The 13,240-nt window shown below is 39.7% G+C and overlaps 1 protein-coding gene across 18 annotated transcripts in view; it reads right to left on the bottom strand.

Moving 5' to 3' along the window:
• Positions 1 to 13,240, bottom strand: part of LRRFIP2 (LRR binding FLII interacting protein 2) — a 62,997-nt gene that overhangs the window by 37,248 nt on the left and 12,509 nt on the right. For all 18 annotated transcript variants that reach the window (XM_064667755.1, XM_064667894.1, XM_064667783.1 and 15 more), the window contains one exon: positions 437 to 523. In XM_064667755.1, coding sequence (XP_064523825.1) covers positions 437 to 523 — 87 coding nt within the window. The remainder of the gene's footprint in view (positions 1 to 436; positions 524 to 13,240) is intronic.

The raw sequence follows: 13,240 nt of genomic DNA, 5'->3' as shown, positions 1-13,240 counted from the left end.
ACCCCCCACAACAACCAAATATCAGCAATCCATTGATTTGAATGTAATAATGAAAAAGAATAAGTTCTCAATCTTCTGCATGCAATGTCAAAACCTGAATTAAATACAATAACCATGAAATAACCAGACTGCTGAAAACCTAGTTTCTCTAGAGGTTTTTTTCTCATGAAATGCAAACTTCTTCTTTAGGAGAAATGTGTGGAGCAACACACAACTGCATGTGTAAATATTACCCCAATTTTATTCATTTTTTTTTAAAAAAAAGATCCTGACAACAAGATTATTTATTGTGAATACTTTTGGTATAATCCAATCTAATGCTGAAATACTAGCATGCAGCTGAATTACACTAAAAGAAAAAATATTATGCAAATACAGAAATAAAATATGTTAATTTTAGTAAAGGTTTGTAAGAATTCCTGACGAGTTACACTACCTCTTTTTGCTGTCGTTCCAGCTCTCTCATACGTATATCTCTTGCTTCTGCTCGAGCTGCTCGTTTGGCTGCAAGTCTGGCTTCTGCCTACAAGCAGATTAAAAATAATGAAAGTTAAAAAAATGTTTTTTGAATAATGGTTTAAGTACTCAAATTAATAATCTCTTCACAATTGCACATTAAGATTCTAACATCACAATACAGAGGCAGTAAAGAATTCAGAGTTCTCAGAATGAAATTTCAGAAGGAATATGTACCCAACTTTATGGATATCATTGCTAGTCAAAAGAATTACATGTTGATAAAAGAATCATAGAATGGCTTGGGTTGGAAGGGACCTTAAAGATCATCTAATTCCAACCCCCAGACCAGGTGCCACTAACTAGACCAGGTTGCTCAGAGCCCCGTCCAACCTGACCTTGAACACTTCCAGGGATGGGACATACACAACTTCTCTGGGCAACCTGTTCCAGTGCCTCACCACCCTCACAGTAAGAATTTCTTCCTAACATCTGATCTAAATCTACCCTCTTGTAGGCTAAAAACATACATTCTCCTATGTCCTATCACTATCTGCCTGTGTAAAAAGTCACTCTCCCTCTTTTTTATAAACCCCCTTCAGGAAGGCCACAATGAGGCTTCCCCAAAGCCATCTCTCCTCCGTGCTGAACAAACACAGCTCTCTCTGCCCATCTTCATAGGAGAGGTGTTCCAGTCCTCTGAGCATCTTTGTGGCCATCACTGAGTTCTTCTCCCAGTCTTTACTCATGTCTGGGATTGCCCTGACCCAGGTGCAGGACCTTGCACTTGGACTTGTTGAACTTCATGAGGTTCCTATGGGCCCACTTCTCTAGTTTGCCCAGGTTCCCCTGGATGGCATCCTTCAGCTTCATGTCATCCGGAAACTTGCTGAGAATGCACTGGATTTCACTGTCTGTGTCATTGATAAAGACATTAAAGAGCCCTGGTACCAAGATAGACCCCTGAGGGACACCACTCATCAATGGCTTCCATCAGGACACAGACTCATTGAACACAACTCTCTGCCTGGGTCCATCCATCCAATTCCTTACCTACTGAATAGTCCATCCATCAAAGCCATGTCTCTCCAATTTTGAGACAAGGATGTGATGAGCAATCTTGTCAAAGGCCTTACAGAAGTCTAGGTAGTTGACACTGCTTCCATGAGGATCTGCTCCACAATCTTCCCAGGCACAGAGGTGAGGCTCACCAGTCTGTAGTTCCCTGGGTCTTCTTTTCTATGCTCTTTAAAAATAGGAGCAATGTTTTCCAGTCACCGGTGACTTTGTTTGACCAACGTGACTTTTCAAATATAATGGAGAGTGGCTTGGCAACATCATCAACCAGCTCCCTCAGGACCCTGGGATGCATGTCTGAACTGAGTGCAGAAACATTACTGTCACTACAACTTGAAAACTGATGTCCTATGGACTTTAAAATGACTTTGCCTATGCATAGTATTTGCACAGGCATACATGCAACTGAAGAATCTTTGGCCATAAAAAGACATAAAAACCAAGAAGAAAGAATCAAAACAAGGACACTAAACCACTACTGCTCATGCCATACTTAAAGGCTCTGCTACCATTTGGCATTATTTCAAAAAGCAAACATCACTTAGAGTACTTCGAATAGCAATCAAAATCAAATAGATTAATGGACAAAATGCAGGAAAGAAATTTAAGATTGCCATTCCTTAAGAACTACTTCAACAATGACTATCGCCAAAAAGGGACTTCCCTACCTTTTCATTCAAGGCCTTATACTGCCAACACCTTCCTTGGACACAGCTTCAGTGCTCAGAACCTGCTGTAAGCCATTTTAACTAACTACCATAGCAGTAAGTTAACAGCAGTAATAAAAAGTAGTTTTCTGGTGTGTCAGTGAAATGAATTGGCTTGTACAAAGACCTTAAGAACACCAGACGCAGCAAAAGGTACAAGCAGGACAAACATTAGCATGACCTTCCCTTTTCAGTAGCAAATATCTTACTTCTGCACTGCTTGTGAAACCTGGTTATTGGCAGATACAACTACATATTTTCTCCAGTTTCTATCCAGCCTCAACAAAAAAAGAAACATTGTCGTTCAGGCCCTAAATGCTACCTCAAATTTAATCATGAGGAAATAAAATTTGCCATAAAGCTAATGTTTGAGGAAAGCACAAGCTCAATTTCTTCATGTTTGAGTAATGAGTTGACAAAAAAATTTGTGTTAAGATTCTTGAAATATTAAACCAATGAAGGTTTTCCACCAAAATTCCAGTTGCCTATCGAATGTTAATTAAAAATTTATGAGAAACAGCAGCAGCCAAAAATTCAGAACTCCTAACAACCAAAACATTTAATTTTGTAGAATTTCTTAAAAATGTAAAATTCAATGGGATTTTGTCTTTGATTAAGGATAGGTTTTTTTCCCCTGCTTTTACCACTAGCACAGCATAGGTTTATGTAAAACACTGGAAACCTATAAAACGTTTTACTGTGCTTCAGAAAAATGAATGGGATTTTTAACCTGGACTTCAATTTCAAATTATTATTAAACTACAGGTACAAAAGTATCTACTGAATAATGAAAAGAAAGAAGGCAAACACATTATAGTTTTATTACTCAAAATAGTTTGTCTTAATTTCAAGTGATTCTCTTGAAGACTGTTTTTCTGTATATTGGATACTCAGATAAAACAATTCCAAGGCTGTATCAACACTCCTGACTGTCCCAATATAATCTTTTTCCTCCTACCTGATGACAACAAACAAGGAAAGCAAGGAAATTCCCATGGAAAAGCAAGTACTCCCATTTGCAGCCCTACTCTGTAATCTTCACTCTGTTATATATAAACTGTCACACAGACAGGGATGCAGCACAGAAAGAGAAAGGACTCAAAGAGCTGATACATCTGGGTTTAGTTCTGTCTATAGAAAGGAAGACATTTGCATCTAGCCTTTAGGCTCTGGTAAAGCTTTACTATTAAAGATACAAAGTTAATTTGCTTACTGATTCATGCTGAAAATCAATTCACATTTCACCACTCTCCTAGTCCTACAGAGATGTAACTTTCAGATTCCTACTGTAGAGGGGAAATTCCATTTCTTCTAATTTACTAAACCCTTGATAAAACATAAGAGAATTCTACAAACATTTGTCATAAAATAGATGCTTGAAATTGAAGAAAAAAAATCTTTTTTAGAGAAATTTTTTAGCAAGAAATGGTTTGATATTACATCAATTATTAATCTGAGCAACTAGATTCTTCTAAAAATCACACAATTCCAAAAAAGACAAAAAATTTGGCAAGTTAACTGAAAGCACAGTTCTCGGACTTCCTTCACCAAACTCTAAAAGAAGAAACAAATCATAGTGCCATGTGAAAGGGGCCATCACACCAAGTAATTCTTTATTCTCAGCAGACCTGTTAAAGCACAGGCCTCATGTTACCAATACAGCAGTCATACAAATCTTCATAACTAATTGAAATTCTAAATTAACAATCAAAAAGAAACAACTATAATTCCAAAGGACATAGTTTTCTTTCTGGGTGCTGCTATTCACTCTGTTGCCTTACTGAAGAAAGCCCGTAAAAGTTGTGAAACAAATTACCCCCAACAAACCCTTCACAATTTAATTGTCAGCTACGTTGAAATAAAGTCTTAAATATCTGCTAAGGAAAATACAGTGACTGTTAGGACTGTTAGTCAGGGGTCTGATTAAGATGAAGGCTGGAAGCAGGTCACTGCACATACCAGAAGGAAGGTTCCTCCTTCTTCACAGAATTTGACAGGAAGGGTTGGTACCTTCTACAACAGGTATGACGCTCTGGAACTAGAAGGCCAGACAACTGGTGAGGTGGGCAAAGGTCATTGTGGGGTCTCTAGTCTAATAAGGTCCTCTGATTACTGTCTACTATTGGTTGTTCAAACTGGCAGAAGTGAAATAACAAAGAGAAGTCCAAGGGCAATCAAAAGAAATTTCAGGGCACTGGGATGATTGGTAGAGGGATCAAGAGCAGAGGCAGTGATTACCTCAATTCTTCCGGTAAGTCGGAATAATACTGATAGGAATAGGCAGATCCATCAGGTCAATGCATGGCTCTGAGGTTGGTGTAAGTGGAAAAATTTTGCATTTGTTGACCATGGGATGATCTATTAAACACCTGGTCTACTGACAGCTGACAGGACGTACCTATCTCAAAGGGGAAAAAGAATTCTAGCACAGGAACTAGCTTGGAAGGAGGAAAGGGGCAAAACAAGGCTTGCCAGTGATGAGTCATGGGATGGTGTGCCAAAATTTGAGGAAACAAGCACTCATGGGATCCCTCAATCTGCTTTACAAAGTATTGGCTACAATGTACCACACCTGGAATGTTTCTACACCAATGCACACAGTGTGATGAACAAAGAAGAGGAGCTCAGAGCTTTGGCCCAGTCCCAGAGATTTGACATTGGCATAAGTGAAACCTGATGGGATGCAACCTGTGACTGGAGTGCCCTGTTGGATGGTTACAGGCTCTTCAGGAGCGATAGGCAGGGCAGAAGAGGGAGAGGTGTGGCACTGTATGTAACAGAAGGGTTAGAATATATGGAACTCACAGTTGGCAATGGCACAGTTGAGAGCCCTGGGTAAGGATCAAGGGGCAAATAGTGCGGATGTCATTGTGGGAGTCTGCCATAGACCCCCCAGCCAGGATGATAATGCCAATTAATTATTCTTTAAGGAATTAAGGGACACTTCCAAGTCAACTGCCCTTGTCCTTATGGGGAACTTCAACTTGCCAGAAATTGACTGGGAGCATCACACAGCTGGTACAGTCCAGGCCAGAAGATTCCTAAAAAACCTGGATGACAACTTTATAGAACAGGTCCCAAGGGAACTGAGTCATAAAGATGCTTTCCTTGATCTACTGCTTGTCCACAGAGCAGATCTTGTGAGCAAAGTGGAGACTGGTCTTGGCCACAGCGACCACGAAGTGATCAAGTTTAAAATCTCTGTTGACAGGAAGAAAAATGTGAGCAAAACCACAGCTCTGGACATGAGGAGAGAAGACTTCAGGTTGCTCAGGGAACTAGTAAGGTCCCCTGGGAAAATGTTTTTGCAGGTGCTGGGGTCTATCAGAGCTGGTCACTTTTCAAACATCACCTCTTAAGGGCACAAGAGCAGACAATTCCCAAATGTCGGAAATCAGGCAGGCGAGGCAGAAGGCCGGCTTGGCTGAACAACTCTTCCCTTGGAAATAAGGCAAAAAGGAAGGTGCATGCCCAGTGGAAGCAAGATAAGTGACATGGGAAGAATTCAGAGATGCTGCTTGCTGCTGTAGGAAGAAAGTTCATGCAGCCAAAGCTCAACTGGAACTGAAGCTGGCCAGAAATGTGGGGGACACTAAAAAGAGTTTTTCAAATATATAAATGGCTATAGGCAGTATAGAAATATCATCGGCCTCTTACAGGATGAGCATGGTCACCTCACAAACAGGGACAGAGACAAGGCACAGGTGTTTAACACTTTCTTTGCCTCTGTCTTCAACATGGATGACAGATCAGTGGGGTCTCAGTGCCCTGAGCTGGAGGACCATGACTCTGAGAATAATCAACTCCCAGGCAACTCTGAAATTGTGCAGGATCTGCTGCTCCAGCTGGATCTCTACAAATCTATGGGGCCTGATGAGATTCATCCCAGAATCCTAAAGGAGCTACCTGATGTCATCGCAAAACCTCTCTTTTGAGTCATCTTGGGAATCCAGAGAGGTCCCAGCTGACTGGAAGTTGGTGAATGTTGTCCCAGTTTTCAAGAGGGAGGACCCCGGAAACTACAGGCCTGTCGGTCTCACTTCAGTGCCTGGTAAAGTTATGGAGAAGATTATTCTGGGAAGTATTGAAAAACACCTGAAAGACAACACAGCCATTGGTTACAGCCAGCATAGCTTCATGAAAGGAAAGTCCTGCTTACCAAACCTGATTTCCTTCTATGACAAAGTAACCCACCTAGATGATCAAGGGAAGCCAGCTGATATAATCTTTTTGGATTTCAGTAAAGCTTTCGACACTGTCTCTCACAGCATCCTTCTGGACAAAATGTCCAGCCCGCAGCTGGATAAACACATCATGTGGTGGGTGAGCAATTGGCTCATGGGTCAAGCACAGAGGGTGATAGTGAATGGGGTAACATCAGACTGGTGACCTGTCACTACCAGGGTTCCACAGGACTCCATGTTAGGCCCAGTTCTCTTCAACAGCTTCATAAATGACTTGGGTGCAGGACTGGAAGGGATACTAAGCAAGTTTGCAGATGACATAACACTGGGAGGAGTTGCTGGATGCAGAGAGACCTCGGCAATCACCAACCATATGAAGTTCGACAAGGGAAAGTGCTGCATTCTGCACCTGGGATGGAGTAACCCTGGATGTTTGTACAGACTGGGGAATGAGATGCTGGAAAGCAGTGCCATAGAAAGGGATCTGTGGATCCTGGTCAATGGCAAGTTGAATATGAGTTAGCAGTGCCCTGACAGCCAGGAGGCACATATTAATAAAATGTATTATTATAAAGATATACCATCTAATTCGAGTACAGCTTATTAAAAGGTGTTATACACACCAGGTTTCTATTTTTCTGAAGTAAAAATTCAACTGTGCATTGTCCAAATCTGACACTATATTTTAGAAGCTTCTAAAGGGGACTTCCAACTGATAAAAAGAAATGGGACAGCTGAATTTTCTTGAACCCTTTAACTGCAAATAGAGTAAGGGAAAATGTTACTATGAGGTATCCAAACCTGTTATAATCATACCAGTACACACCTATGCTGGTGGCTAAAATGGAAAGAAATCACTTGTTATAAACCCTGGAGGGCAAACAGGAGCCACAAGGTATAGATACAACAATTTAGCATAGAATTTATTCAGAGAATTGATCAAGAAAGGACACAGAAGACTATAGAGCATATTTTTGTAACAAAAGAAATTGGGTAGAAACGCAAAGAAGAGGCCCTCAAGACTTTGCTTGGACAAGAAAAAAGGACTAATTCATAAAGGATTAATTGATAACTAAACCTGCAAATTTTCTTTTGTATACGAACACACTCACACTACTTATCTTTTACCTTCTACCTTAAGGACAAACATCTATTTTAAAACCAAGTGCCATATCTGTATTTCTTTGAGTATTAACTCTGCTCTACGTAAGAAAACAAAGCAATCTGTTCACCTGGAATTCTTAATTTCAAAATAGGTACTAAAAAGCATTACATATAAAAAAAAGGTGGCCTTTCCCTGCACCTGCAGAAACAGCATTTCATTCCAGAAGAATATGATCACTCTACCTGTTTTCAATCAGCTAAGCAATACTTTAAAGCAGTATTCGCTTTGTTTAGGTTATTTTATTGCATTTGCTTAGTAAACAGAAGTAGCAAGACAATGTTCTCCTTCCAGAAGGTGACATGGTCAGTTTCCTGATTTTCACCTGTGAGATAATGGATCCAATTAAACCTAGAGGGGATTCAGAATTTTAAGGTGAAAAGCAGCTGCAATTCCCTGGATGGACTGAAGTTGTACTCCCCAGTACAACAATAAGCATCTGCTCAGAGAAACAGAATGGAGTGTGGAACGAAGTGGAGACTATGTGGCCCCCCTCCATTCTAATCCCAGCAGAATGGGAGAACATTGTGGTACTGAGACCATACAGTACCTGTCTGACAAGGGAGCATCAAGATGTTTTGCAGCTAAAGCCAATAACCATGTCAAAACCCCTACTCAAGTGCCAAACCACAACCACCACCACCCTCCTAGTAGGTAAACCAATCAAAAATAAAAGGTATTTATGACTAGAGCCACTCAAACTCCACCCAAACACAAAGAAAATAGTATGGAAGGGAGTTGGGGATAGGGGGAAAGCGGGAGTAGACCTCTACCAAAACTACTGGGATCAGTTGATGGGTTGAGTCCATCTTCTCCCCCCTGCCCCGAGGGACACCTTGGGTGAGAAATATGCTCTATGTGCATTAAATGCTGCTTTTAGGACTATTGCTTTTGCTTGTGCTTACTCCATAGCATATTAATTAGATTGCTTCGTATCAGAGCTTGTGCTTTCTTAATATATGTATCAGTAGATTGCTTTAAAACATGTTTTTGCAGTAGACGCTATCACCGACAACCTTCGAACCTTATTAATCTATCACAATTTGTATTAATAAAAAGTGTTATTCCATAAACTGTTGAAGTGAGTCCTTGCAGTTGCCAGTGGCGGATAACACCTTACCAGGACCCACTGAGGGGTCCTGGCTCTGTTGAGTTTCCCCTAACAAGGAAGGTCAAGGTACCCTCTGATATTGTGAATCTGTTGGTCTCCTTACAAGATGCTGACAGACTGTTGGACACCAGGGTCTCATCTTTCCTGGGGGGCTGAGGAGCAAAAATCTGAACTCCCACCTTTCACGTGACATCACCTAAACCCCAATTATTAACAACTACTTAGAGTAATTTAGAAACCCATCGTTGCTTCTTCAATTTTTTTCATCTTTGTTTTTAAACACATACTCTACCACAATCTTTTGAAAACTATTTCTCTCAACTTTCAAGGATAACATGTAGGTCTTCAGTTAAATCAAAGATATTTATGGCAGGAAAGAAAGGAGAAAGGGAAGATGATCAGAATTTAATTTTAATGTCTTCATAAAGATTGAGTCTGGAGTTTCTCCTTTCTGATGTGTTTTTCCTTAGTCTCTTCACAGCAGTGACCAAGTTCTTACCCAGGTAAGCAGCATGGTAGTACATGGAATTGACATGATGTTTCCCTCCATGCCCAGCAAGGAGAAGCATAACATCTGTCTCCATAGTATAGACAGGAATCTTTTTCCTTTCCCTTGCCTGCAAGAAGAAATTCACTATAAAGCAACACTATTTTATTTTTAATTTTCATACTCTGGAGAAGATGATTTAATAATTAGCTCAGGTTCAGCACAAAAGCTTCATAAGGATAAAATATAGGCTATAATAAAATGTTATTCACCTCGGAAAAAATTAGAATTATTCTGTCATCATGCACTACAATACGTATAACTCGTTTCTCTCTCTGCCAAGTGTTATGCAGTGTTCACAGTCCTGCAGTTTTCAACACAGGAGGCCTGATTGAGGAGTATTTTCCTTCTTCCACCAGATGGCGGCGGTGAGGGCGCCGACTGTCCCTGGCGCGGGGTTCCCTGTCTGCCACGGGGTGCATGGCACGGCACGGCACGGCACCAGGACACCCTGCCAGCTTGGGCAGTGGGGTGAGCGTTTTACAAACGTTCACCGTATTTCTTATACATTGCTGCACACGGCAAGTTGAAGTTTATTTCATCAATAAGCAAACATGAAAGAGTCCGTGCCCATGCCAGGGAGGCTGGAACTAGAAGATCTGTAAGGTCCCTTCCAATCCAAACCATTTTATCATTCCTCTCTTCTGCTGCTCATTTCTTCTGTATTCTCACTTCCATGCTTTTTACCCTCATCTCCTTACTGTCTCAAGGACCTCAATACCACCAATTATGTGCCCAAAGTATTTCTTATGCCTCCTCAGAAATATCTCTTTTCCACTTATTTCTGATGTCCCTACTTCAGCTGCCTATAAAGCGAAGAATATAAACAACAAAATCTTAAGCTTTAACATGACTTAAAGGTTTAAGATTTTTTATTTCTGATGTCTCTTATTCTTTTGCCATTTATTTTACACATTCATATATAGATTAGAAAATGTCTAGAATATCTTCTGTCATATAAAATATCCTTAACCACTATTAAAAACAAAAGCAAACTAAACGTTGAATTAATACTAAAGATCCCTTATTAAAACAAATTAAAAAATCATCTAGCATCTAAAAAGGCAATATCTATGAGGGTGGGATTCTTCGAGGTTTTGCCTGTTTTCTTAAGAGAAGCTGAAGCTATATGCAGAGAAAAAAGTATACTGAGATTCAATAAGAAAAAGACTATGTTGTTAACTCTCTTTTTAAATTCATGATCTAGCCTTCAACATTTAAAAATATTGAACTCTTAGCTTTTTCTACCATGGCAATTCAGTAACATGACATCTTTACCAAAGTAAGAACAACTGCACTCTACTCCAAGTCTGAGCAACTACAGAGTGAATTTTAAATCCAAATGAATCTTTCTCTCCCATGAGAAAACACCTCCTAGGAGCTTCCAGGCTCCTGCTACACAGTGAAAATAGTCATGAGAACAGTTTCTGAAAAAAAAACCAAAACAAAACACTAAAATCAGAGACGAGGTTCTATAAGATGGAAATCAAGTGAATGGTGTTGCAGTTGTCATCCACAAGGTCTAGTCCTCTGTCATCTTGTTACTCAGCCCTGAAGAATGGAAGGGTTACTGATGGAAACATGGGGAAAAAAAAAGGCTATAAATGGTAAATCCTGATTGTGCCTTCAAACTGTTGCTTATCAGGTTGAGAACGGTGAGCTGACAAGAGTCAGACTCTTCTCCCTATCTTCATTGTATCTGAGCTTGAACCACGGCCAGTGTAAGAACACAGAAGTGACTGAAACCATTGTTCTGGCATATAAGGCTACTCTTGGAGAAAGAAGTTTCAGGTAATCATAAGAGATGCCTGGTGATGACAGGTTACTGCTAAATATTTCAAATGAACACAGCTTGTCTGTAAATTACAAAGACAAGTGAAGCAGTGATGCACAACTGAGCTGAAGATATTCTGTACACAAAACAAAGAGCAGAAAGCCCCCACAACAAATCCAAAGGAAAAACAGATCTTGAGATCATATCAGCTGTATCCAATGTAGATTGTGAACACAACCTTGAGAACACAAACCTCAGCTTTCATTTATCTAGTTATGCAGGAATCCTTTTTGATTAACAAATAAGAACATAATGTTGCCAGGAGCCTGAAGTTACACTAGACAATCCTTATCTGTACTTCGGAAGGGTAGAATTTTCCACATGACATAAGAAACTGTCTTCTACGCCAGGTGGCTTTATTCTTTGTCAGAGAATGCTAATAGTTTCAGAATCCATTACATCAGCTAGAGAAAGAATCAGAAGATGGTATAAAGAACTCTCTATATTTTCAGGAGATAGGTCCTCTTTTTTCTTACAAGAGATCAGTCGCCTTCAAATTAATCTTGCTATAATTAGAATACATGTGCCATTACTCCACTTCAATGTAACTGTATGTATTTACACTCAGAGTTCCTTTTCTTGTCCTTGCAGGGAACACATGGACAATATACCTACACCTGTTCACACAGCTTTTGAAACAAACATGATGAAGTCTATTGTAGCAAGGTAAGACTGCCAAACTGATCAACTGCAACTAATCTCACTTCAGACACAGAGTAATAGGGAGAGTGCAGAAGAAGATGCATAGATAGATCCCTGTCCCTGTATATGTACATTGCCTTTACTCTTCCTTAGTTCCAGTGAGCAGTGGAATTCAATGCCAGGAAGAATCACACACTACAATATAAAAAGTAGGTCTCAAAGAAAGAGGCTTAGTAATGCAAAAGTTCTTGGACTAAGACATCAATTCACTCCAATTGATGTTTTAGCATATTTGTGTCTAGCACAAAGACACTGCAAAAGGGCTTGTCTCAATACAAACTTCCACAGCAAGGAAAAGTTGTGAAAGAGCTCGCTACATAACAGAAGTAAGTACAAGTAGAGGGGAAGGGACAGCCAACAGAAGAAAAAAGTTTTCTAATGCAGAGGAAAGACAGAAAAAATGAAAGAAATATCAAAGAGGAAGTAGTTTGACCAAGGCCCTCAGATCCTATGATAGTGCTCATCTTCCATTAAGTATTTTTCATATAAAAAAATGACACATCAGATTCAACCAGTGCAGAAAAGAGACTATATGGAAATTAATTTAGTAGATCAATACCAAAGAATTCTTTAAACAATATTTCCTAGAAAGTAATGTTTACTGATACCAAATGGAAGACACCATATTAGGGTTTTTTTGACATATGCCATAGAACACGGAAATTGCAATTTTGTCAAATTAGAAGTGGTGACAAAGAACAAAATTAGTACACTCTGAAATCTGAACTTCTGGAGAAAAACCACTCTGAAATGTCATACACAACATTACAGTTCTTTGCTACTATTACAAATTCTGATAATTCCTAGTACCATTTTGTAATTGCTTTCAATCCCAGAGCATTTCTATGCAGTTGCGCCATGCAGATCATCCTGAGTGCTGCCTTTTGTTTCCACATATTCTGTTTGCTCTCTCTTGGTACCTAGAACACTTTCCACAGAAAACATGTGGATTACAGGACTCAGTCCTACTGTAGTAAGTAACATCTACGAAAAAGGTAATTTCAGAAGAGGAAGTTGAGGAACAAAACACCCTTTGACAATAAAAAGATAAGCAAGCTGCTAAGATAATGGTCTCAGAACAAAGTATATCTACTCTGTATATTCATGCACTGAGAACTGGCATGCCATATGTCAGCATACTAACTGAAAACTTACTCAAGCCTCAAATGATAAGGCATATGTATGGCACAGTAAAATCAGGTATTATTTAAAGACAGAAATTAGGATGTAACAGCAGAAAAGCCTGTTAATCAATTAAGAAATGCACCCTGTACCCTTAGAGTATGTTTTCTTCAGAATAAGGTGGCTAATGCTAAGAATTACAGCTACCAATTCAATGACAACAGCTGCTGTTTGACAAGGGATGTCATGGTCAGCTTCTCCTATACTGATCCAGGGATTAGCAACCTGACAGTAGTATATGCTGTGTTAACACAATATTCATGATGTCCTAGAACTTT

This window comes from Pseudopipra pipra, chromosome 1, assembly GCF_036250125.1.
Source record: "Pseudopipra pipra isolate bDixPip1 chromosome 1, bDixPip1.hap1, whole genome shotgun sequence".
In the NCBI taxonomy this organism is placed as follows: Eukaryota; Metazoa; Chordata; class Aves; order Passeriformes; family Pipridae; genus Pseudopipra; species Pseudopipra pipra.
This window is presented reverse-complemented; position numbering and strand designations above follow the sequence as displayed.